Below are 27,907 nucleotides of genomic sequence, written 5' to 3'. Positions count from 1 at the left end.
ACAGCGATAATGTAATCGTTAGAAACCATACTGTCATTTACGTCATTAAAACCTATATCGGTGCATCCTCCAATATTTGAAATGCTTCATCGATCTCCGTCGGGTCGACATGTTACCAGTGTGCACACACTGTTAGTGGACTCACAAATGTAACTTGTTATCTTTGTACACTGCTAAGTTCATTCTCCTTCGTATTATTTTACACTCGCAACAGATGTGGGATACAAAGTGAATTATCATTAATTTTTAAATTATCTGCTTGTTAACTGACACCGTGCAAGGATTCTTGTAGGTCTGGTGGCTGAGTTTATATATTTTGATTGTCACTGTCGACGGTTGGCGCATTAAGATTAATTAATCCATCCAGATTAATTAATAAAATTGTGCTGCCTGCCGAAACGTGAAGAGATTAGATTCAGTTTTCGTTCAATGTACAAAAAATGAGATGATTCTCTTGGGTGTGGAACATGTCAGAAGACCTGTCAATGCCAATGTAACTCCGACAACTCTCACATCATTGGTGGACATGCAATTTTTTTTTTAAATTACCGCTACCAGTCACAGTAGAATGGGGGCTGGTGACGCCAAGGGATGCGTCCGTGGTGGGCGTGCCAGGCCTATCGTTAGCCATGGTCGGAATCCGATTCCTCTAGAATGGTTGGGGGAACCGGATGTCGATGCCGGCGGCGTGGGGGTGTGGTCCCAACGTGGCGTAACCCATGGGCAGTGTCCCGCAAGTCATCGACTCTTGTAGCCTCTCCCCAATGTTATTCAATCTGTATATTGAGCAAGCGGTAAAGGAAACAAAAGAAAAATTCGGAGTAGGTATTAAAATTCATGGAGAAGAAATAAAAACTTTGAGGTTCGCCGATGACATTGTAATTCTGTCAGAGACAGCAAAGGACTTGGAAGAGCAGTTGAACGGAATGGACAGTGTCTTGAAAGGAGGATATAAGATGAACATCAACAAAAGCAAAACGAGGATAATGGAATGTAGTCAAATTAAATCGGGTGATGCTGAGGGAATTAGATTAGGAAATGAGACACTTAAAGTAGTAAAGGAGTTTTGCTATTTGGGGAGTAAAATAACTGATGATGGTCGAAGTAGAGAGGATATAAAATGTAGACTGGCAATGGCAAGGAAATCGTTTCTGAAGAAGAGAAATTTGTTAACATCGAGTATAGATTTAAGTGTCAGGAAGTCGTTTCTGAAAGTATTTGTATGGAGTGTATCCATGTATGGAAGTGAAACATGGACGATAACTAGTTTGGACAAGAAGAGAATAGAAGCTTTCGAAATGTGGTGTTACAGAAGAATGCTGAAGGTAAGGTGGGTAGATCACGTAACTAATGAGGAGGTATTGAGTAAGATTGGGGAGAAGAGAAATTTGTGGCACAACTTGACCAGAAGGAGGGATCGGTTGGTAGGACATGTTTTGAGGCATCAAGGGATCACAAATTTAGCATTGTAGGGCAGCGTGGAGGGTAAAAATCGTAGAGGGAGACCAAGAGATGAATACACTAAGCAGATTCAGAAGGATGTAGGTTGCAGTAGGTACTGGGAGATGAAGAAGCTTGCACAGGATAGAGTAGCATGGAGAGCTGCATCAAACCAGTCTCTGGACTGAAGACCACAACAACAACAACAACAACAACAGTAACTTGGAAACACGATCACAAGAACAAATCTGTAGTGCAGTGCACAAGATGGAGGCCAAAATACAGCTGGTTTCGATTTGACTATCGATCTATGTGATGTCAGACGTTTGTGTGTCTTCTGCACGTTTTGTTATCGTATTACAGATGTAAGTTGACAAAATTCATCACAAATTGAGCACCTGTTACAATATTATTGTACAAATTATGATATGAACTAATATTTTACATGTTTCTAAGCTATTGCTGGGGCTAGAGTCAAACGACTGTCATGTTATGTATCTTTTATTCTAAGAGTACTGTAGTGAATTTTGAAAAGAAATGTGAATTTTTGAAGTCTGTCGTTTCATTCAGGATCTCGTTATACCAATGTGCCCGTGGATGAATATTTCCATTTCTTCCAAGACGTCCATTTGCCAGCTCTTTTCTAAATTATGTAGTACTTTGAGATCGTTGTCTATTCTAACACTGTGTCCTGTTTCATTTATATGTTTCGCTATAGCTGATTTATTCGGTTCGCCAAGTCTGAAACAGTCAATGCGTTCTTTAAAGCGGGTTTTAAAATTTCTTCTCGTTTGGAAAATGTAATATTTGTTGCAATGACTGCATGTAATTTTATAAATTTCTGATTTGTTAAGTTTCTCTGTGGGCTGTGAGATGTCATGTAACAGTTTCTTCTTTAAGTTGTTGGTAGTGGCAAAGGTGATCCTGATGTCTTTTTTTTTTTCAACAGCTTGGCTATTTTGTCTGATATGACACCTAAATGTAGTGTTACATACTTGGGCTTTTGGATGTTGTGTGGAGAAGCTGTGTCACATTGTCTGTTTTTATTTTGAGTTATGCGTTGTGGCAGTGTCTATTTGATGTTCGTGATAGCCATTATTATGTGCAATGTATTTGATATTGTTCATTCCTGTTTCATAATCGGCAGTATTAAATGGGAATTTCTGCACTACAGATTTGTTCTTGTGATCGTGTTTCCAAGTTACTGTTACGTTACTGAAAATTTGTGAACAGTGATCAAGAAAGCCAAGAGAGCCACGGAAATGGAAGCACCTCAGCTCATCACAACGAGACTGCCACGCCAGAAAAACAAGTGAGTGACTGTTACAAAACATTTTAGTGCAAAAATCAGTCCAACTTCCAAAGTGATATCGTCTCTTACTAATTTTCCTCTTCTTCCGCAGGATAACCACAGTATTTATGAAAAAACAATGTAAAATCAGTATAATCTTATCGTGAAGTTGTATTTGTAATGCCATTTAGCGTGAAGATGAGGTATTCCCTCGAAATATGTAGCAAAATAAATAAATAATACAATAGTTAAAGTTTGTGACTGGTAGCGGTAATTTAAAAAAAAACCTTTACATATTTCTTGAGACAATCACGGACGAAAAATAGTCAAAATGACTTCAAAGACTACCGCGTTACTATAGTGTTATTGCCAGGGCAGGTAGAGTATAAGGGACGTTAACAGCGTCAGATGTAGGGTGATCAGTAAAGAACACGGAGATGCTCTTACTCCACAGTGCCTGGGACATCATTGTGGGCCTCCATTTGGCCGGATGGTCGAGTCGTGCAATATCAGATTTATGCGGTATTCGGATGTGGCAGTCGCCCAACGTTGGACTGCGGGGGACCGTGAGGGCTGGTATCTTGTAATCAAGTTCCGATCGACCACGCTTGACCACCACAAGGGAGTATCGCCGCATTGTGCATCAGCCACATCATAACCGTTTCACATCGATGCCTGCTACCCGAGAACAAGTAATGGACTATGTGACATTCTGTGTCATCTCGCACAGCAACAGCCGGACTAGGGAATTACCGTCTTGTGCGTAGGTTGCCGTTAACACCACGACCAATGGAGTGGTGGCGTGTCCTGGAAGCATCGAATGCTGAAGAAGTTTGTCACATTGTGTTCAGCGATGAATCGCGGCTCTGCACTACACCGTATGCCCATTGTCGACGAGGAGGGTCGACGTGGGAGAGGTCACACAGTCTTCCAATGTGTACGGAGAGGTTACTCTCGGCGTCATGGTGTGGGGAGCCAACGGGTATAACTTCGACAATGATGATGGGCTGGGCTGTTTGGGGAAGGAGACCAGACAGCGAGGTCATCGGTCTCATCAGATTAGGGAAGGATGGGGAAGGAAGTCGGCCGTGCCCTTTCTGAGGAACCATCCCGGCATTTGCCTGGAGCGATTTAGGGAAATCACGGAAAACCTAAATCAGGATGGCCGGACGCGGGATTGAACCGTCGTCCTCCCGAATGCGAGTCCAGTAACCACTGCGCCACCTCGCTCGGTCAATGATGATGATGATGATGATTGCTTTGTGGGGCGCTCAACTGCGCGGTTATCAGCGCCCATACAAATTCCCAACTTTTGCTCGGTCCAGTCTCGCCACTTTCATGAATTATGATGAAATGATGAGGACAACACAAACACCCAGTCATCTCTAGGCAGGTGAAAATCCTTGACCCCGCTGGGAATCGAACCCGGACCTCGTGCTCGGGAAGCGAGAACGCGACTACGAGCTGCGGACCGTATAATTTCGAGTGATGGCTTATAGTGATTAATGGCATCACAGCGATGCGTCACGGATACCCTGCACCCTCATGTGCTGCCTCTCATACGACAATATCGTGGGGCCTTTTCTCAACTGGTCAGTGCTCGTCCACCCATGGGACGTGTCTTTATGAAACGTGCGTATGATGTTGAGGTACTGCTGTGGTCAGCAAGATCCCCACATCTTTCCCCGAGAAACGTGTGGGGTCAGCTCGGACGTCAGCTCCGCCACTATCCAGGATACGAATGGGCCACCTAACACTTAGAACAGTTGTGGGCCAGCAAGCCTCAAGAGAGAGACTTGAACAGCTTTAAGACACCTTGAAAGGTGACAGTTCATTCACATTTCATGCGATTACGATCATCAATTTCAGTGCGCTCAGCAGAGCGCCTTTTCTCCGGGTATTCGGCTCATGTAATCAAGAAGGGGGTTCGCCCCGATAGCTGAGTGGACCGCGTGACGGATTGCCTCCTACGGGCCCTGGTTCGGTTCCCGGCTGGGTCGTCCAATGCGGCGTCGGATGTAATAAGACCTGCGCCAAGGCGACCGGACCTGCCCCGCAAGGGGTCTCCTGGCCAATGACTCCAAACGCTCATTTTCATCAAGAAGGGGGAATCTCGCGTTGGGAAAAAGGTTGATTAGTTTCATTCAATTTCTCGTTATATTCGACATCTTCATTCTACGTTACACATCCATACTGCTAATCGTCGATAAACACTATAATTTACGAATGTGTGAATGGCTGGAAATGCATGTACGTTAGTAGATGGATATAGCTCTCAAGGTTTGCTCTTGCAGTAAGGCGTGGGAATGGTACTTGAATTTAAGCTTTAGAACCTTGGCTTGAGGCAGTAAGTTATGTCTATCCCGCTCTGCGATTGGTCCCTTAGACCAACGCATAAGGTGAGCGCACGTTCATATTTTCGGCTTTAAACCGGTGGAAAATTTGGATAAGCGGGCACAGGCGTTTTTGAGTTTCATCTGACTGAAGAATAGTCCTGAATCACTGTGGCGCGTTTTCTCGATTGGCGTCCCGCCCCACGAAGTTTCTTTTTTCTACAATCGGTCTAAGGAGTAAGGGCAATTGGAGATTCTGGTCGATTCGGCAGACGTGGTTAAGACATGCAGCCTCCACGCCCACTTGAAAAGAATATTGTGGATGGGCGTTCATTTAGTTTTCGTGTCGTGGGTAGGAACTCTCCGTGGTTATGAACTTCATTTGCCACCGTAACCGAATTATGTGGTTTTAGCATGTGCCGATGTTGCCATCGTTTATTTAGTTTCTGTTACAGCCGACTTTGTCTTTAGATCTACACACGATTCACGTAATGTAACGTGTTCCAAGAAAATTTCGTGAACATACAGATGTACCACAAGCCAGGACTGACGACGGTTTTTGGGGGTTTATAGAACTGATTCCAATATAATTATACATGGTGAACTTGCCTTCTAGTATCCGCAGTACTATCTGTACTGAATGTTTCAGTCTTTTAGTTAGGCACAATGGTATTCACGTTCCGCTCCTCTGACGACATTATTCCTTGTTGATCAAGTAATATGTAAAGATTTTGTAGAGATCGCCACCCCCTTAAGAAACCGAGGTGTTTAGATGATTTCATGTTAAATGTGTGCTGAAGTCGAGGTGTGCACTCCACTTTTGTATATAAATGTCACTCTTCATCTCGATGTGCATTCCAGCGCTCCACTCAGTGTACTGTATTCATAACCATGCCTACCCTCTAAGATAAATGTTTAAGTGAACTTTATTCCCTGATCGATCGTTCTGAAGTTTTGTCATTTATCCGTTGCGCATTTTCACAATTAAATACTGAGCTACATTCAAATGAAAACTTAGTATGTCTTTAGACGACTTGGCAGTCAGAGGAACCAGACAACGGGAGTCACTGCCTGCTCGATATACGGAGTACATGGGCTCCACCATATCCATGTTATGTGGCAAAGGCTCGTCCTACATTAAGAGAAACAAATTCAATTACCAACATTAAGAAGTATAATAAAATCGTTGGCAGTTGTTAACCCTTCTAAATCGAAATCTGTTCATGCATCCAGACCGACAGGATGCAACGTCGCACTGGTAGGAGGGCACATTCTGCACAAATTCTTTGTTAATTTGGCTCGACATTGCAATGACTGAAATGACGTCACATGCCCTCTCGACCCGTGAAGGTTCATTGCGTTTCATCCTCCCCACCTGGATACTTCACTTTTTGCAAGCACTGTAATCGTCGTAAATGATTTCTCTACACCTGACTTTACATGTTAAGATGGATTATATCAAATTGTTTGCTGCGTTTATGCATAAAATACAGATAGCAAGGACTCTATCTACATCTAACTGATTGGTTCAGACGGAAGGCTCTTTGTTCATCGTAGCGTAAATATTGGTGTCCTGATGTAAAACAACAGAATTTTTTGGCTACAACTAAAAATCGCATAAAATTATCGACTTTCACATGTTGGGGGCTGATTTGGTGGGAGAGACCAAACAGCGAGGTCATCGGTGTCATTGGATTAGAGGAGGACGGGGAAGGACGTCGGCCGTGCCGTTTCAAAGGAACCGTCCCGCCATTTGCCTGAAGTGATTTAGGGAAATCACTGAATACCTAAATCAGGATGGTCGGATGCGGGATTGAACCGTCGTCCTCCCGAATGCGAATCCAGTGCGCCACCTCGCTCGGTACTTTTGCATGTCAATAGTTTTATGCATACTTGCCACTTTTCTAGTTTTAGCTCAAGTTTTCAGATTTGGTTTCCCTTTTAGAAATTATCCCCAGAATTATTAAAATTTTTTGTAAGTCTGAACTAAAAAAGAAAAAACGACCTGCCACGATGAAATTATCCAAATTGGATGAAAATAGTTAAATGTGGCGTTCATGTACAGACAAGCAAATGATTACAATTTCAGAAAAATTGATGACTGATTCCAGAGAAAGATTTTAACAAATTGAGCAAGGAATAACACGTTGGTCCATCTGTGACCCTATTACAAGTAGCTATTCGGCCTGGCAGTTGGCAGAGTTGTTGGGTGTGATCCTGACGGATATCGTGAGAAATTCTGTCCAACTAATGCCTTATATCGTCAAAATCTCGACCTGGTTGGAAGGCCGTGCTCATGATGTTCTAAACGTTCTCAATTGGGGAGAGTTCCAGCCACCTTGCTGACCAAGGTATGGTTTGGCAAGGGCGAAGACAAGAAGTAGGAACTCTCGCCGTGTGCTTGCGGGCAGTATCTTGCTAAAATGTAAGCCCACGATGGTTTGCCACAAAGGGCAATAAAACAGGGCGTAGAATGTCCTCGAAGTACCGCTGTGCGTTTATGGGTGCCGTGAGTGACAACCAAAGGGGTTTTGCTGTAAAACAAAATGGAACCCCAGACCGTCATTTATGGTTGTCAGGCTGTATGGCGGGTGACAGGTGGGAATCCCATTGCTGTCCGGGGTATCCCCAGAAACGTCTTAGGTGTTCTTCGGGGACTCGGAGTTGTTTGTCACGGAAAGAAAATCATCATGATACGATTCTCTAGGGACATGCAGTAACAGAAGAAAGTGAACCGAAACTGAATCAGGCATTTAATGAAGTGGGGAGAGTGCTAGCTTGCAACTGTAACATGCTCATACGAATGAAACTAAGCTAATGGCATGCGCATTGGTTGGACATAACGGACAGCTAAATGTTTAACTTGAACAAGACAGTCGTCGAGAAGTGGACGAATTTTACGAATTCGTTAGCAGAATAGCTAAATATGTTTTGGAAGGGGATTTTTCGGCTTCAGCAATCACTATTCTCTTGCTTGAAATTTTCCCGGTAGGCATTGCGTGTACCGTAAGCCCACTCATAGTTATTTATATTGGCAGACGTCTAGCTGCCAACACCCTACACAAACTATTAGCCTTCTTAAAACTTTAGTACATAGGGCCCATGACACTACAGCCTACAGGGAGAACTGGTACGCTTTGAAGTAGCGTTCAGCAAAAATGGCAGATCAACCAAACTAAGGGAAAATTGGCATAATAATGAATAAGCATAAAGTGTATGTGATCTTCCTCCCACCAGCCATGACGGCACCTCTCATGGTATGTTTGGAAGATAAGTTGCTTTTGCGAAAGGCGGGTGTACATTAAGTTACTTGTCAGTGTGGTAAAAGGTGCACAGGACAAACAATACACTCCGCACAAGGATGATGCGTACAACACCACCGACACATCCTATTTCTACAGGCCAAGGGATCAGCGGTGGCTGATCATCTTATTTCCACAGGCCACTCCATGGATTATGAGAAAGTAAAGATTCTGACCTCTGACTCTCCCCACTCACATTCAGTCGCCAAGGAAGCAGTTGAAATACAATTAGCAGACAACGTACACAACCGAAACGAGATTATCCACCTCAATAAATCATGGAAACGAGTCATTCACCTCTGCATTCCAAGAGGAATTATTGTTCTGAGTCTCCATTGTCTAGTATTCCAAAAAATGCCATCCATTTTAATAATTAACGACTTCATTCGTAAGATTATGGATTTGCTGACTCTCCGCTTGCTTTGATTTACCCGTAGATGCGTAATGTTTTATCTATGACTTACGCTCTTGCTGCCAGGTATTTTATCTATGACGCACTCACGTTTACTCCTCAGCATGGTGTCAAAACAATGGCTCTAAGCACTATGGGGCTTAACTTCTGAGGTCATCAGTCCCCTAGAACTTAGACCTACTTAAGCCTAACTAACCTAAGGATATCACACACATCTATGCCCGAGGCAGGATTCGAACCTGCTGTAAGTAGGCTGTTTAGGTTTTTTTATTGGTAACGCCACCTCTGTATGAAAATCACTGGCTGTGCTGTGTGCAGCCTGTGGCTGCTTTGCATTGTTGTAATACTCGCCATTGTAGTGTTAGGCAGCTGGCTGTGAACAGCGCGTAGCGTTGGGCAGTTGGAGGTGAGCCGCCAGCAGTGGTGGATGTGGGGAGAGAGATGGCGGAGTTTTGTAATTTGTCATGAACTGCTATATATATGATGATATCAAGGTAAATACATTCTTTGTTCTCTATTAATATCTTTCATTTGCTAACTATCCCTATCAGTAGTTAGTGCCTTCCATAGTTTGAATCTTTTATTTAGCTGGCAGTAGTGGCGCTCGCTGTATTGCAGTAGCTTGAGCAGCGAAGATTTTTGTGAGGTAAGTGATTTGTGAAAGGTATAGTTTAATGTTAGTCAGGGCCATTCTTTTGTAGGGAATTTTGAAAGTCAGATTGCGTTGCGCTAACAAAATATTGTGTGTCAGTATAAGCACAGTCCTGTATAAATGTTCAAAGGGGACGTTACACTGCGACCGCAGCGGTCGCGCGGTTCCAGACTGTAGCGCCTAGAACCGCTCGGCCACCCCGGCCGGCAGCATGGTGTCAAGCGGATTCAATTCTGCCAGAGATTTACCTTGAAAATGGCTGTAAAACTATTAGCCGAAATATCCGAAGAATAAACAATACTGTGCCGGATGCGCTCCCTAAAGATGATGGAAAAACACTGCTTTCTTATTTTTTTTCGCCCATTCACGTTTCAGTGAAATTTCACTATCACAGGCCGTTCTTTCGTGTCACTTTCCTAACAACATCTGTTTCAGGAGTTTCTGCTCACTGAGGCGATTTTTTAACTGTTTTAGGTTATCAACAAAGCACATTGTTGAATCACTTAAGCATAAACTAAACCCATTAATTAGCCTACAAGTTCAAGTATAAATATGTATTTTGTCAAGGGACAAAATGTCGGAATAGAGGATAGCTCAACACGTGTGTGATATTAATACCTACGGTGGTACATGTAACTGGCAATTGCGAGAGAATACTTACTGGAGCGCCAAAGAAACTGGTATAGGCACGCGTACGCAAATACAGCGATACATGAACATTCAGAATACGGCGCTGCGATCGGCAACGCCTACATAAGACAAGGGTCTGGCACAGCTTTTAGATCAGTTACTGTTGCTACAATGCCATGTTACAAAGATTTAAGAGAGTTTGAACGTGGTGTTACAGTCGGTGCACGAGGGATGGGACACAGCGTCTCCGAGGTTGCCATGAATTGGGGATTTTCCCGTACGACCACTTCACGAATGTACCGTGAATATCAGGAATCAAGTAAAACATCAAATCTCCGACGTCGCTGCGGCCGGAAAAAAATCCTGCAAGAACGGTACTAATGACGACTTCTGCAAATTGTGCAAATTGCTGCAGATTTCAGTTCTGCGTAATCAATGAGTGTCAGCGTGCGAACCATTCTACGAAACATCATCCATGTGGGCGTTCGGAGCCGAAGGCCCACTCATATACTCTTGATGACTGCACGAGACAAAGCTTTACGCCTCGCCTGAGCCTGTCAGCACAGACACTGGACTGTTGATGACTCGAAACATGTTGCCTAGTCGGATGAGTCTCGTTTCAAATTGTATCGAGTGGATGGACTTGTAGGGGCATGGAGACAACCTCGTGAATCCATGGACCCTTCATGTCAGCAGGGGACTGTTCAGGCTGGTGGAGGATCTGTAATGTGTGGGGCGCGTGCAGCTGGAGTGACATGGGATCCCTGATACTTGCAGATACGACTCTGACAGGTGACACGTACGTAATCATCCTGTCTGATCAGTCGTATCCATTCGTGTCCATTGTAGGTTCCGGCGGACTTGGGCAAATCCAGTAGGGCGACGCGCCACATGTCAAGAATTGCTATAGAGTGGTTCGAGAAACACTGCTCTGAGTTTAAACACTTCCTCTGGCTACCAAACTCTCCAGACATGAACATTATTGAGCATATCTGGGATGCCTTGCAACGTGCTGTTCAGAACAGATCTCCACCCCTCGTACTCTTACGGATTTATGGACAGTCCTGCAGGATTGATGGTGTCAACTACTTCAGACACTAGTCGAGTTCTCGCCACGTCGCGTTGCGGCACTCCTGCGTGCTCTCGGGGGCCTTACACAATATTAGGCACGTGGAACAATTTCTTTGGCTCATCAGTGTTTAAAAGAGTCTGAATCAATAACTGAGACTTCTACAATTACTATCATCGTGACCGAGAAGTGGCCAAAATTGTTTGACTGCAGTTGTCCATGATGCGCAATCACAGAGTGTAAATGTATCTGCTTTTACGAAAGTAAGACAATGAAATTGATCTAAGGGCGCTACTAAAACATCTTTAAAATATTAAAAAAATATATTGTACACGAGTAACACCTTTGGTGATAGCTGTGGAGTGAGAAGAGAGATTAAAATACCCGTCAGACAGCACAAGGCTTTGTTCGCGGCGTGTGTGCTGGAATGAGAGCGCAGTACTAGGGGTACTCACTGGAGGGCGCGCGGCGGCTTGAAGCTGACGTCGATGCGGTAGACGGTGTCGGTGTGCAGCTTGACGGTCTTGAGCTGCTTGAAGCGCTGCGTCTGCTCCATCTTGCAGAAGACGGGCCCGCCGTCGGGCTCCTTCTTCATGGAGAGCGTGACGCGGAAGGTGCCGCCGGCGCCGGGAGACTGCTGCCGCGCGGCCTGCGCGGCCGTGGGCGTGGGCGGGCTCTGCATGTGCTGTGCGGGGGCGCCACTGCCGCCGCCCCTCGCATGCTGACGCCCTGCGGGCAGAGCGAGTCCGGGGCTCAGCACAGCGGCTGCACGGCGGGGTGCGTCGCAGGCGCAGCGCAGTGGGCGGTGGATGGTCAGAGGTGTAGGTGATCACAGGTAGTGCATGATTGACGAGGAGTTTCTGAGGTTCAGCACATGGGACAGTGGGCAGTGGAAGGTCAGAGGTGTAGGTGTTCGTGGCCAGAGGTAGTGTGTGACTGAAGGTCAAAGGTGTAGGTGTTTGTGATCAGAGGTAGTGTGTGATTGATGAGCTTAAGAGGCTCAGCACAGTGGGCAGTGGAAGGTCATAGGTGTAGGTGTTTGTGATCAGAGGTAGTGTGTGATTGATGAGCTTAAGAGGCTCAGCACAGTGGGCAGTGGAAGATCAGAGGTGTAGGTGTTTGTGATCAGAGGTAGTGTGTGATTGATGAGCTTCAGAGGCTCAGCACACTGGACAGTGGGCAGTGGAAGGTCAGAGGTGTAGGTGTTCGTGATCAGAGGTAGCGTGTGATTGATGAGTTTCAGAGGCTCAGAACACTGGACAGTGGGCCGTGGAAGGTCAGAGGCACAGGTGCTCATGATTGAAGGCAGTGCATGATGAATAAGGAGTGTCTCAAGTCCAGCTCAGTGGGCAGTGACCAGTGGAAGTTCAGAAGCATAGGTGTTCACGATCACAGGAACTGGATGACTGAAGAGCAGCGTCTCAGGTTCAGCACAGGGTACAAGGGAAGGTGTAGTGGAACTGGCGAGTGCTCCCATCTCCATCCCATGTAGTAATAGGGGCGTTCAGTAAGTTATGACACACATTTCCTGAAAGCCGACTGTTTTCCTTCAAGATTACAATTCACCATATTATTCTTCATCTTTGTGGTTACAAAAGTCTATTTTCAACATAAACTTCATTCACTGCTCCGGCCTTTCACCACCTTACTGGAATTGTCTGTATGCCTGAATGGTACCACTCTACTGGTCGACATTGGAGCCAACGTCTTGCCCATCAGTAACCTCCCCGTCATCCAAGTACGGCTTCCTGTGGAGTGCATTCTTCATTGGACCAGACAGTTTGACGTCGAAAGGCGCGGGATCTGGGCTGTAGCATGGAAACCGTCCGGTGTGGCTGTGCGGTTCTGGGCGCTTCAGTTTGGAACTGCGTGACCGCTACGGTCGCAAGTTCGAATCCTGCCTCGGGCATGGAGGTGTGTGATGTCCTTAGGTTAGTTAGGTTTAAGTAGTTCTAAGTTCTAGGGGACTGATGACCACAGATGTTACGTCCCATAATGCTCAGAGCCATTTTTTTGTAGCATGGATGAGGAAGAAATGGTTCAAATGGCTCTAAGCACTATGGGACTTACATGTGAGGTCATCAGTCCCCTAGACTTAGAATTACTTAAACCTAACTAACCTAAGGACAACACACACATACATGCCCGAGGCAGGATTCTAACCTGCGACCGTAGCAGCAGCGCGGTTCCAGACTGAAGCGCCCAGAACCGCTCGGCCACAGCAGCCGGCTGATGAGGAAGAACAGTAGTCCAATGAAGTTCTGTCAGCTCCTCTCGGGGACGCACACTTGTGTGAGCCCTTGCGTAATCATAGAAAAATAGACGTTCAATTGCATCACCTAGGATGAGAGTCTCCGCACGTTTCAACATTGCAGGACTCACGAGAGAGATAAGACAGGTTTGCGCGGTCTTGTTGAGATGATGACAGACGCCTCGCCAAACGGCTTATCGTGCTTTTGTCCACTGCCAGGAGGTCTCTGTAGATATTTTTCAATCGCCTATGAATATCTGAGATACTCTGACAGCTCTCTGCTTGGAACGCACCTTAGTTAAGGAGTCTATTTTGAGGGTTACATATAGCGCCACCACCTATAACAACTTGAAAAAACTAAGGACTAAAGCGGGAACATTCCATGATATCCCACAAAAATTGTGCATTTTTCTAAACAGAAACTGGCCCAGAAAAAAGTAATTGCGTTACTTATTGAACGTACCTCGTCAAATACCATACATTAAATTCCTGACAATTCAATGGAATCAAAATTTCAAATCTAACACTCTAAGTCATTCTTACACCTTTTTCATAAACAGAACTTATTTACAAAATTCACGCAAAATTTATTTCCAATTTGAAATTGCATTTGAATTTGAAATTGTAATTATAGTTTGAAATTTTGTCGTTATTCCTGTTGTAGAATTTACTCTGGAAATATTTGAATAACATTTAATTTTATATTTTTTACATATATATTTTATATTTTCATGTATATAATTTATATAAAAGTTACAAAATAATAAAATATATATAGAATTAATACACACTATATATATATATATATATATATATATATATATATATATATATATAAAACTCATACACACAGAATGATTATAATTAAAACGCTGTAGAAATAACACCATTGGTCAGAATGCCGTCACATTGCAACGGAATATTATCGGAGAAGGAGCAAAAGGTATGGCATAAGGAAAATAGTGTGAAAATTAATCAATAGATGGCTCTGTATGTGTCAGAATGAGTAAATGAAAACACCTGCATGCGCACGACCCATTTAAGTTGGTATAAACACGCCAGGCACACGGCTTTTCCTCCTTTCGCGTCTGCGACGTTCACCATGACTCGCTCAATGCAGGATCGCGCTCTGCTGTATGACAAGAATGATGACTGTGCACACGTCGCTGTGCAGAAGTTCCGGACACTGAAAGGCGTGAAAAAAGGCGTTCGTTCAATGACTGCCGTGGGTCTGGAGAAAATGATTCGTAAATAGAAAAGACGGGTTCTTTTGGTATGCAACCTAGTAGACGGAGGAAAGGAATTAATTCGGCGTCAGTGGAAGCAGTGGCCACAGCGATTCAGGAGGAGACGAGCGGTGGTTTGCAAACGTGTAGTGCACGGAGAATTGCCTGAACATTGGATACACCTGTGAGCACGGTGAGTAAAATCCTACGAAACATCATTCTTTGCTATCCATTCAAAATTACCCATGTGCAAGAGTTGCTTCCTGTTTACCTGCCAGCAAGAGAGACCTTCGCTTTAGAATTTCTTGCTCGAATTGAAGTGGACAATGATTGGCCGTGGAAGATTTTGTGGACAGACGAAGCTCACTTCCCATCTGCCAGGATATGTCAATACACAGAATTGTCGAATATGGGCAACGGAAAATTTGCACGAAAATCAACCAGTACCACTTCATCCTGAAAAGGTCACTGTGCGGCGCGGGTTTACGGCGTCATTTATCATAGGGCCATTTTTCTTTTTTTCTTTTCTTTTTCGAAGAGACAGGTACTTCCGGCCCTGTTACCTGTACCACCACTGGTAAGAGTTGTGAATGTCTTTTGCGCAACCACGTCATTCCAGTTCTCTAACAGCGTGGATGTCTGGATGAGATCATTTTTATGCAAGACGGCGCACCTCCGCACATTGCAAATCCAGTCAAGCACCTTCTGAATCGACATTTCGGAAATGCTAGAATTATCAGCTACAATTTCCCTACAGCCTGACCGGTCTGATCACTTGACCATAATCCGTGTGACTTCTGGCTGTGGGGCTATCTGAAAGATATTTTTTTCAGTGTTCCGATTGCTAACTCGTAGCTGCATTGACGGTACGCATTGCGCAACACATTCTGAACGTAACCCCGGAAACACTTCGATCAGTTGTGGAACATGTTATTTCTGGATTTCAACTTGTTGCAGAAAACGGTGGACAGCATATTGAACATGTTTTGCTCCAGACACGGAAATTAATAATCCGATTTGATTTTGATTCATGCTTTTTATGCGCTTTTTGGCCTCAGGACAATTAAAAACCGATTTTTCCCATCCAATGCGATAAGACCTTGCCGTGATTGATGGGCTTACGTAACTAACAGTATCACAGCTGTACACCCAAGCGCACTGAGTAGTACAGTTTGTTTAACGTCAGTCGTACACCTTAGTCATTGTTAAATGATTCATTTGTCATTTGTAGTAGACTACTATTAAATTATGATGCTTGCAGGGCCATCTATTGCTACATTTTCGAACTATTTATTTCTCTTCTGCCATACGTTTTCCCCCTTCTCCGATAATATTCCGGAGCAATTTGACGTCATTCGGACCAGTTGTGTTATTTCTACAGCGGTTCGGAAATTTAACTTTAATTGTAATCACCCTGTATATACACACAAATCGAAAAAAGTTTTGCATCACCCCAGTTCCCAGAACTCCTGAAGATAGAAGTCGACTGTGGGTATTGTATCACAGACACATTCCAGTTGACTGTTCAGAGATGTCAATAAACCTGCCCAAAGATGTAAACAACCATGCATGAGCAGCGCCTATTACACGGAGGGGATGTGACAGACGATCAGTTCCAGTCATTCCACCAGGAAGGAGGTACAACGTCACCATGTTAAATAATGATTTTCGTGCAGCCACAGGCTGCATGATGCGCAACTTCTCTCCCACGTTCGTGGCGAGGTCCATCTTTACAATCACGACACCATGCAGCGCGGTGCAGATGGGTCCAACAACATGCCGAATGGACCGATCACACTTGGAATCACGTTCTCTTCACCGATGAGTGTCGCAAATGCCTTCAACCAGATAATCGTCGGAGACGTGTTTGGAGGCAATCCGCTCAGAATGAACGCCTCAGACACACTGTCCAGCGAGTGCAGGAAGGTGGAGGTTCGCTACTGTTGCTGTGGGGCCGACGTACACCGCTGGTGGTCATGGAAGGCGCCTTAACGGCTGTTCGATATGTGAATGCCATCCTCCGACCGATAGTGCAACCATATCGGCAGCGTACTGGCGGGGCATTCGTCTTCATGGACGACAATTCACGCCCCCATCGTGCATATCTTGCGAATGACTTCCTTCAGGATCACGACATCGCTCGACTAGAGTGGCCAGCATGTTCTCCAGACATGAACTTCATCGAAAATGCCTGGCATAGATTGAAAAGGGCTGTTTATGGACGACGTGAACCACCAACTACTCTGTGGGATCTACACCGAATCACCGTTGAGGAGTGGGGGTCAATCTGGACCAACAGTGTCTTGATGAACCTGTGGATAGTACGCCACGACGAATACAGGCATGCATCAATGTAAGAGGACATGCTACTTGGTATTAGAGGTACCTGTGTGTACAGCAGTCTGTATGGTGGTACAACATGTAATGTGTGATTTTCATGAGCAATAAAAAAGGCGGAAATGATGTTTATGTTAATATGTATTTCAATTTTCTGTACAGCTTCCCGAACTCTTGGAACCGAGATGATGCAAAACTTTTTTTAATGTGAGTATACACTTTAGCTGTAAAATCGATATTTTTTAATATCACCGAATTGTGACTTCTTGTATCTCTGTACTTGTTTATCTGTGTAAGTAGACAGTGGTTGCTGGGTGGTTAATGGCGTGAGTTTTGGGCATTGACATTTGTCACGTTGATATGGACTTCTTATGTTAAAGAATGGAATCCAATTTGTGAAATTATACTGTAAGCTGACATGAAGAAAATGAAAGAAATTAAGACACTTAATGACGCAGTGTACAAATTGTCGAAAAGAACAGAATGATATTCCTACACATGACAATGATTATTTCAGCAAGCCACATTTTTCAACGAGCCGTATTTTCAATGAAGATGGACACATTTTGCATTTAATTTTTGTTTCAGACTACTTTCTCGTTTAGAGTGGGTGCACACACTTAGAGATATAACTTCTAAAATAAGTGCACGTAATCAAACGATTATTTGTATTGGGAACAGAGGGAGGTTTCGTGACGAAGGCTAAATGTGTAGGTGTTTGTATTTACAGGCAGTGGATGGTGGATGAGAAGTGTCTCAGGTTCAGCACAGTGCTCAATGTGCAGTGGAAGCTGAAAGGTGTAGGTCAGATAATCACAGATTCAGCATAGTGGGCAGTGGAGGGTGAAAGATATAGGTGTTCATAATCACAGACAGGTTGGTAGATGAGGAATGCCTGTTTCTGCACAGTGGGTAGTGTCACGGGGAGGTCAAGCGAATACGTCCTCGTAATCTCAGATAGTGGATGAAAGTTGTCTCAGGTTCTGCACAGTGTGCAGTGAGTGGTTAAAGGATAGAAGAGCTCATGGTTACAACACATCTGTCGGTGGATGACATTTGCCTCAGCGTCAGCACGGTGTGCAGTAGAGTATAAAAATGCAAAAGAGGTCAAATTCCCGAAATGTTGTTTGGTAGGTGAGGAGGATCTTAGGCTCAGAATGGGGGAATGTGGAGCGTCAAAGTACAGAAGAAGTCATCGCCATAGGACGTTGATTTATGGGTAGTCTGGACACAGGCTCAGTACAGTAGATGATGAGGGGTCTGGGAAGCAGGTGACAAACTCAGCGGAATGTCTATTCGATACTCATATGGATTATGCATGTGGTGTAAGGGCTGAACATTATGGCCCATAGTAAGAGGAGATGTCTCACATTGAGCTAAGTGATAATGCGAGTTGCAGCATGGAACAGGTCACTGCTGCTGGAGATTGGAGAGTAGGGAGAGTGGCGTACTGAAAATTCACCACAACTGGGAAATGTCACAGGCTCAGTGGTGTGGATGGCGAGCAGTCTAGGTTGAAGGTTATAGGTGCACTTAGCACATAGTGACTGCTAGACAAAGGGAGAAGTCTCATGCTCAATATAGTGAACAACGAGAATTCAAGCATGGAGCATGTCAGTCCATCACCGTTGCGAGGAGGACTGGTGAGGAGGAGAGGTATCGCAGGTTCAGTGCAGCAACACAACAGCGAATGTCACAGGTTCAGCATAGTGCATACCATCGGTCTGGGAAGGTGGTTACTGCTGCAGCTCCGTGAAGAGGCGAGCTATCGTAGGCTCACCACAGTGAGAGGATGTAACAGGTTCAACAAAGTGATGACGAGTGGTCTGGGAAGCAATGCACAGAAGACTTATTACCTGTTTGGAAGTGAATAGCTGTGATCTAATTCTTGTAATTAATAGTTCACCCCATTCCTAGGAAGTGATGTGCTGAACGTGCCGACCAGGGGGGTTTAATATTTAATCTCATTGGGATGCACTCTTTCAGTGCCACGGGGAACATCATGCTGGAAGATCAAATCTTCACCACGTTGCAGGAACTGCAACTCTGGCTGAATGAAGTGCGGGACGCCAACTGCGCTGTCAATAGTTTCTCTGTCACCAACACAAGAGGTGTACTGTTAGTGTACGCTGTAGCTGCCCCCACCAGGAAGTTCAGAGTTGGTCTTGTGTCACTGCGTGGTACAATTCTTACTGACACCAAATTATCCAGCGATCATTACTGAAACCAGGACTGAAGCTGCTCCCATCACTAAACAAAGCTTTGCAGCATTCATCCTTTTGACCATACACTCAGTACACCATGAGAGGCGGGCGACACGGTGATAAGACCTGAGAGGAAGACTGGCAATCACCACGATTGCTTATAACCAAGCTTCAAGTAAATGGTTCTTTGTTGCAGCCGACATTGACTTTGGTCCTAATGGACACAACTGTCACAGTGAAATCGGCAACGGTTGATCGCCTGGCGCGGCGTCCCAGCAGTGAATGACAAACACGTCTACCTTCCTTGAAAGGCCGGCAACAACGTCCGTATATAACTGACATCGGGTTTGCAAAAGTCTACGAAATAATCATACTGCTACGCGCATGTCCACAATACAGTGCTCCTGACTACAGTGTTTACAGAACGATACTCGGCAATTTGAATCTCTATCTTACTGCCTTCCATCAGTGAACGATGGAAGTAAGTTGTTTATCTGTGGCGTTTCGAACTGTATTCGTGTTTACGGGGATAGTCATTAACTTCTGATTGTCACCTGAAGAAATAAACTTACTTAATGTTTTATTTGTTGGTAGGTGTGTGTCTTCAGTCCTGCGACACGCTGAATTTATTGCGCCGCAGTATGGTAGCACGTCACTAGAGGGGTGAAGTTAGGCGCGTAATCGGCGTACTAGGAAGAGACGTCAAAATGACGTGTCACTTGATGCGACAGATACCATGTTGATTTCGTCTTATTTCGCTCTCCTAGTGTCAGTATGGAGTGTAAATCCGACAGCGCATAGAAGATTTTCACAAAAGCTTCATCGTTAGTACGATTTCTTATAATTAAATGCCACTTATTACGCACCGGTGGTAAAAGCCTTCAGGAAATACTAATATGAACAAAGTTGCGTGTCATCGGCATAACGTGATGACTGAGGATTCGTATTACGGAGTCGAATAAATTAAGCTTGCATCTTGCTAAACGCTAATTTTTTTCATCTTAGAGTTTTTATCGTATTCTGAGACTTTCTTATGAATAAAATACAATTATCTTCTGCAATGTTCCATGTTATTTATATGTAAGAGCGTGCTCTCTAAGGAATAAGTTTCTACGATTTAGTGGCATATGGCTGATCAGAAAACAAGGATGAAACTGCTGCGACTGAAATCAGCAACAATGAAATTTATATTACTTTCTTTGTCACAAAATATTTGACTGTTTTATGGAATATGTCACGATTTTCGAATGTGTGGTTAGGCAGGAAACTAACAGGATAGCTTGAATTTCTGCGAGTGAAACGAAAAACAACAACAGTAATATCCCTTCTCTTTCCCTGTCACAAATATTTGGCTGTTTCTTGCCGAATATGTGGCAGTTTCGGAGGGTGTGGTTAGAGACAAACCTAGGACAGCTAAATTGCGGTGAGTGAAATGCTTGGTCCAGTCACATTAATGGGACCAACGCTTATGTTCGACGTCGGAGTCATCATCATCAGTTATCTGCTATATTAGCAGGTCCTTTGCCTCTCCATTTTCTGCGATCCATTGCTTCCTTCTTAAGGCTGCTGTATGTTTTACCGTCCATCATGTCATCCAGTATCTGGAATCTCTTCCTTCCTCGCTTCCTTTTCCCTTCTACATAACCTTCTAAAACTGTTTTTATCAGTCCATCATTCTTTCTTAATATATGCCCAATCCAATTTCTTTTTCTTCTCTTTATTACCTCTAGTAACTGCCTTTTCTCTCCCACTCTTCTCAGTACGTCTTCATTTTTTACTCTGTCCATCCAACTTATTCTTTCCATCTTCCGCCATGTCCAGATCTCAAAAGCCTCCAGCCTTTCTCTGTCTTTTTTCCTCATAGTCCATGTTTCAGCGCCATATAGAAGAACACTCCATACAATACATTTTATGAGTCTCTTTCTGAGTTCTCTGTCCAGACCGCTGCAGAAGATTCTCCTTTTCTTATAAAACGCCTCTTTTGCCATTGCTATCCTTGTTTTAATTTCTGTGGTGCACTTCCAGTCGGTGTCTATCCTGCTTCCAAGATACTTAAAATTTTGCACCTGTTCTAGTGTTTCTCCATTCAGCACAATTTTTATTTCCTTATTTCCTCCTATTGCCAATACTTTTGTTTTGTTTGTGTTAATTTTCATTCCATATTTTTTTCCGTTAGTTGCAATGGTGTCCACCAAATTCTGTAATTCTTTTTCCCCTGTGGCTAGAAGGACCATGTCATCAGCAAATCTCAAGCACCCTACTCTTCTTCCTCCAATTTCTACTCCTTTGTCATCTAATGAGCATTGGTCAATCATATTTTCCAAGTACAGGTTGAAAAGAGTAGGTGATAAACAGCATCCTTGTCTTACTCCTTTCCCTAGTCTGATCCAGTTTGTGCTTTCTCCTCTCACTTTAACTGAAACTTTTTGATTAAGGTACAATGAGTTTATAAGTCTTCTGGTTTTCCAGTCCACTCTCTTTTCCCTCATAATAGTCGCCAGCTTGTCCCAAACCACAATGTCAAATGCCTTTTCTAAATCAATGAAGCACATATATAGGTCTCTTCCTTTTTCAATAAACCTTTCTCCCAATATTCGTAGGAGCCCTATTGCATCTCTGGTGCCCGTATTCCGTCTAAAGCCAAACTGCTCCTCTCCGAGATTCTCCTCTATTACTTTTTCAAGTCTTTTATTAATTATTCTTAACATCACTTTGGCTGCATGTGAAATGAGGCTGATTGTCCTGTGCTCGCTGCATTTCTTGGTTCCTTGTTTTTCGGTAATGGAATCATTACTGTTGTCAAAAAGTCCTCAGGCCATTCACCACTGTCATATATTTTATTACATAACCTCAATATTTCTCTTATTCCATCGTGGTTCAAGCATTTTAGTATTTCTCCCGGTATTGTATCTGTACCTACTGCTTTGCCATTTTTCATTGCAGCAATGGCAGACTTTACTTCTTCCATTATGATGGTCGGTCCTTTCTCTTCATCACTTACACTGTTGTGTGATTCAAGTTCCAGAGTTTCCGGTTTGCTATTTGTGTCATATAGCTCTTTTATATAACCTTTCACAGGGCATGTGACCGGCGGCAGCACTAGCAATGAGGATATACAAAGAGTTTCGGGGGACGCGGAAGGCAGTGCAGTGGTTGTAACACGGAGACGGAGCGATGTATCTGACGTCTAAAAGGGCAGGATCATTGCCTTTAGGGCCAAGGTTGGAAGCAGTTCCGTAATGGCTAAGTTTCCAAACTGTTGTCGTGCTGCCTTGGTTAAAATACCGCTATCCGAAAGCAGCGCAAAGCACACTGTGGTGTACTGCGGGCACAGATGACAGGGATCAACGACGGTTGCACAGATCTATAACGGCGTGTACGCTGTCTAGCAACGGACTGCCCAGGTGAACCAGGCGGCTGCCAACGACGTTTGCTCAACGACCGTTCAGCCAACGCTGGTGCGCATGGGCCTCTGCAACAGGTTCAAAAATGGCTCTCAGCACTATGGGACTTAACTTCTGAGGTCATCAGTCCGCTAGAACTTAGAACTACTTAAACCTAACTAACCTAAGGACAGCACACGCACTCACGCCCGAGGCAGGATTCGAACCTGCGACCGTAGCGGTCTCGCGGTTCCAGACTGTAGCGCCTAGAACCACGTGGCCACACGAGCCGGCTCTGCAACAGGTGCCTGGTTCATGAACTTATGCCGAGTGCTGTTCACCGGCTGTGAAGGCTGGAATTTGCACGTCAGCACCGCAACTGGATCTCCACTACGTGGTCTTGCCAGATGAATCACACTTTATGTTCCATCGGTCAGATGGCCGTTGGCATGTAAGCCCTGCAACAACCGCCGGAAGGGTTCAGGCGGAAGGAGCGGACGTTATAGACTGAGCAATGTTTTCATGGCATTCCATGTGTGATCTCCTTATTCTGGAAGGCACATTGCATCAACCGAAGTATGGATATATCCTTGGAGGCCATGCCCACCTCCACACGCAGTGCAGTTTTCCTGGACAGAACGGCATCTACCAGCAAGGCACTGCAATGTGTTAAACAGCTCGCAGTGTACGTGCGTGTTTCGAAGAGCACCAGGAGAGTTTACCGTACTCTACTGGCCACCAAACTTCCCGGATTACAAGCCAGTCGACATTCTTTGGAACCACGTCGATCTGTTGGCATCCTGGGTCCTCGAGCTGGCTACGGTGCTGGAGTCGGCATGTCTCCACATACCGGCGGGTACCTTCCAGAACCTCACTGTTCACAATATATATAAATGACCTAGTAGATAGTGCCGGAAGTTTCATGCGGCTTTTCGCGGATGATGCTGTAGTATACAGAGAAGTTGCAGCATTAGAAAATTGCAGCGGAATGCAGGAAGATCAGCAGCGGATAGGCACTTGGTGCAGGGAGTGGCAACTGACCCTTAACATAGACAAATGTAACGTATTGCGAATACATAGAAAGAAGCATCCTTTATTGTATGATTATATGATAGCGGAACAAACACTGGTAGCAGTTACTTCTGTAAAATATCTGGGAGTATGCGTACGGAATGATTTGAAGTGAATTGATCATATAAAATTAATTGTTGGTAAGGCGGGTGCAAGGTTGAGATTCATTGGGAGAGTCCTTAGAAAATGTAGTCCATCAACAAAGGAGGTGGTTTACAAAACACTCGTTCGACCTATACTTGAGTATTGCTCATCAGTGTGGGGTCCGTACCAGGTCGGGTTGACAGAGGAGATAGAGAAGATTCAAAGAAGAGCGGCGCGTTTCGTCACAGGGTTATTTGGTAAGCGTGATAGCGTTACGGAGATGTTTAGCAAACTCAAGTGCCAGACTCTGCAAGAGAGGCGCTCTGCATCGCGGTGTAGCTTGCTCGCCAGGTTTAGAGAGGGTGCGTTTCTGGATGAGGTATCGAATATATTGTTTCCTCCTACTTAGACCTCTCGAGGAGATCACTAATGTAAAATTAGAGAGATTCGAGCGCACACGGAGGCTTTCCGGCAGTCATTGTTCCCGCGAAGGATACGCAACTGCAACAGTGGCACGTAATGTGCCCTCCGCCACACACCGTTGGGTGGCTTGCGGAGTAAAAATGTAGATGTAGACACTCTTCATCGACGGCATCACAGCAAACTGTGCTTATTTATGCTTTTCACAAAATGGTTCAAATGGCTCTGAGCACTACGCGACTTAACTTCTGTGGTCATCAGACGCCTAGAACGTAGAACTAATTAAACCTAACTAACCTAAGGACATCACACACATCCATGCCCGAGGCAGGATTCGAACATGCGACCGTAGCGGTCGCTCAGCTCCAGACTGTAGCGCCTAGAACCGCACGGCCATTCCGGCCGGCTATGCTTTTGACAAGTGGCCACATTAATGTGACTTGACCGTGTATTTAGGAGTTGTTTCTGCAACTTCCGAGGGATCACTCACCCAGGGGAGAATCTGATGTCGGTGTCATCCCCAACATACTCAGAATTTGCCGCTGGACACACACACGTCATTTTGACGTCAGCTTAGAATAACCCGAGCCTGTCACTAGAGGAGCCAAAAAAAATATGCCGCAGTCCATTGACGAAGTTGGGCTGCGGCTTGCCACGGTATCGTGGCCAGGGGACTACCGTGTGTACCACAACTGCAGACATGTACCTACGAAGAAACAGAAAGTTAATTGCGTAATTCTTTTCAGGATGATAATTGAAACTTTTCTATCGTCTCACATATATAGTCGCCTGTGTTTCGAATTTCGTGGAGGCTGAAAAACAGGATGAATGACAGGTAGACAGTGTTTCTGTCTAAAACAGCGAATGAAAGATTATGATTTTAATCCCGCAGTGAAAGCCAGTGCATCCCACGACCCCATTACGGCAATCAGTAATCACTGGAACGCCACGCTGTTGCGTTAGCGGACATTACAAATGCGCGCTGTTATAAGCTGATTTTACGTGGCGCGTCGGCTTAAATGCGATTAGGCTTTTTATTCGCTGCGCACAGCACACAGCTGGCAGCAATTCCAAACACAGAGGGGGTGGAGGGTGGCGGGATTCCGCGCCTGACCTGCAGACCTGGTCACGCCCGCATGTTGACGTTACCGTTCGGTTCGTTAAACGAAACTGTACGGTTCCAGGTCAAAGTGCGCTCTGTGTTTTCCTGGAGGTGCAGTAGCTCAATGAATGTTTGTGTTCTTGCTTGCGTTGTGTTAGTTGCTGAATTTGCAGCAGTTTCAGACCCTTTTCGTCTAGTTTTGTCAGGTATGTGAATTAATTAGCAGCGATTGTTTCGATTCGTCTTCAGATGCGTTTACAGCGTTTCTTGTATGCTTCGTTGTACAATGTAATTTGGAGGTTCCTTACATTAGATAAACAATTCATTACAACGAAGATTTCGGGCGTGTGCATGAAGTGGACCGAGCATATTTGTTATAGCTAATATAGTTGCTGGTTTCCCATCGGGTGTCTTCTCAGGTAGCAGATAGGGGAATACCCAACAGGTACGGAGAGTACTGTGGAAATAAATTATCTAGAGGAGACCAAAAGTATCACACGTCATCTCTTACTTTCGATATTTAACTAGCAAAGGTGAATGGAAAAAATCATTTTACAGGTTGATTACTGATGTAACTGGCCAGCTTCTGTTCATCGAATATAAATCATCTGACAAAAAGCCTATTGGCGGATGTTTTAGGAAACGAAAATGATGCAGAAATAGTAATTGCTGTACGGCTCATGCAAGATTTGCAAAATACAAAGTGAAAGCATATGATGGTCTAGATGCCAAAAGAAGAAGGAGGAGAAAAAAGGGGCGGGCACGTAATACTTTGATTCAGAGGGTTCAGTCATTCATGAGCGGGAAGAATATTCCTGAAGACTTATGGAGAAATAAGAAAAACGGAGAAATAAACAGACGCACCCTGGAATCATAGATGCTAGGACTTGTGTAAACATCTTAAACCGGAAATAATATTCTTAATATAATATTTCAATTTCCGACATTAAGAAGCATATTAAAACGTTACAGTACTATTTTTCGGTTGTAGCAGACGGCACGCCTAAATACTTTAAGGTAGGAGATATTATCTGCGGCTACCAGTCGTGTCTGGCGGAAGTTCCAACCTCTTAGACATATTGAACGTGTATGTACCCTTGGGCCAACATTTGGAGAATTTTCACTTATTTGTAGAATACGATAATTGTAGTTAATTAAAAACAGCTAAATTCTACATTTAAGAATATCTTTGAATGTCAGAATTCGTGTAATTTGCAGTTTATTGTAATTTTGATGTGAACTACTTTCTGCAGTGAACATTTTGAGACAGCAGCTTTGGAGGGCGTAACACTCATCTTTCAAGTCTTCGTGAGAATGTGACGTAATTTTGACGTCACAAACTGTATCGAAAAAGCAAAGAGCTGTCTATCGGTATTCATGATCGTACAATACGTGAGGAGAACATGACGTTCGAAAGAATAACATTTGCCTCAGTTTGAGGGACGTGGAGTTTACGATTTTTGTTTCTTGCAGGGTACGTTAACCTCGAATTGATGTTTATAAATGTGCAAAGCTTTGCACTCATGTGGACTGGGCTCTGGATATGGGAGAGATTGGAGTGTTTGTAAGAATTAATTCTGCAATTTACTAAAAAACTTGTGCTAAGAATTTTTCCTAAAACATCTTAACCAACAATGAATGAGAGACGACTTGCTGATTTACAAGCAAAAAGAAACTGAATCCATACTGAACACTGTTGATTAAGGTGTCTACACAACGTAAGTTTACTTTTAGAAACTCTGGAAACTTATTTGAGGAGTTGGTCTGAAACTGGAAAGTGTGGACAGCTATTCTAGCACACGAATTACAGCGGCAGCTGATGCAACTTAAGTTCTATGAATAAATGCTGTTTCAGAACATCAACACATTGAGGATCTCTCGATAACAAGTGACCGGTATCGGTACAATTTGTTGTAATAAAATGACGGAAAATGTAATATTGATGGCTACAGATGTTATCTAATTGAAGACATTCTTGTCTGGCAAAGAAGCGTCCTAAAAGAACTAGCTCGTACGTTTTCTTTTGTAGGTTATAGATGGATGAAACTATTGTGTGCGTATTGAGTATTGAAATGGGGACCTAGAAACGACGGAGAGGCTTCTTCTTCCCGCCGTAGCCCTCAGTGATTCACAAACCCACAAGAGGCCACAGCAGTCCACCCACCCCAACGCCGGCCCACACCGAACCCAGGGTTATTGTGCGGTTCGGTCTTCGGCCCCCAGTGGAACGCCGCCCCTTCTCCCCCCTCTCCCCCCCCTCCAATGTTTGCGTGGTAAAGTAATTATGGTGTACACTTACGTGGAGAAAGTGTTTGCGCAGCAATCACGGACATAGTGTAACTGAGGCGGAATAAGGGTAACCAGCCCTCATTCACCGAAGCAGATGGAAAACAGCCTAAAAACCATCCACAGGCTGGCCGGCACAGCGGACCTCGACACTAATCCGTCGGGCGGATTCGTGCCGGGGACCGGCACACCTTCCCGCTCGGGAAGCAGCGCGTTAGACCGCGCGGCTAGCCGGTCGGGCTTTCGATTAGGTTAAGTTACCTTTTAATTACTGAAAATGTGCCGGTCTTCTCTGCTCGTTATTCTGAGTGGTAGTTTGTTTTATCAGGTGAGCAACGTGTTTTGAATGTTTACTCACATTTGTGTGTTCATGCTTAATTTGTAAATTATTGACAATTACAGCTCCCCTGAGAC

The 27,907-nt window shown here is 44.4% G+C and overlaps 1 protein-coding gene across 1 annotated transcript in view; it reads right to left on the bottom strand.

The window, feature by feature from the left end:
- The window catches only part of LOC126203813 (CB1 cannabinoid receptor-interacting protein 1-like), an 871,667-nt gene that overhangs the window by 831,789 nt on the left and 11,971 nt on the right, over positions 1 to 27,907 (bottom strand). Inside the window, exon 2 of the mRNA XM_049938181.1 lies at positions 11,585 to 11,858. Coding sequence (XP_049794138.1) covers positions 11,585 to 11,858 — 274 coding nt within the window. The remainder of the gene's footprint in view (positions 1 to 11,584; positions 11,859 to 27,907) is intronic.

Source organism: Schistocerca nitens, chromosome 9 (genome assembly GCF_023898315.1).
Source record: "Schistocerca nitens isolate TAMUIC-IGC-003100 chromosome 9, iqSchNite1.1, whole genome shotgun sequence".
NCBI lineage: Eukaryota > Metazoa > Arthropoda > Insecta > Orthoptera > Acrididae > Schistocerca > Schistocerca nitens.
Note: the sequence above shows the minus strand (reverse complement) of the source record. Positions and strands in the feature narration are given on the sequence as shown.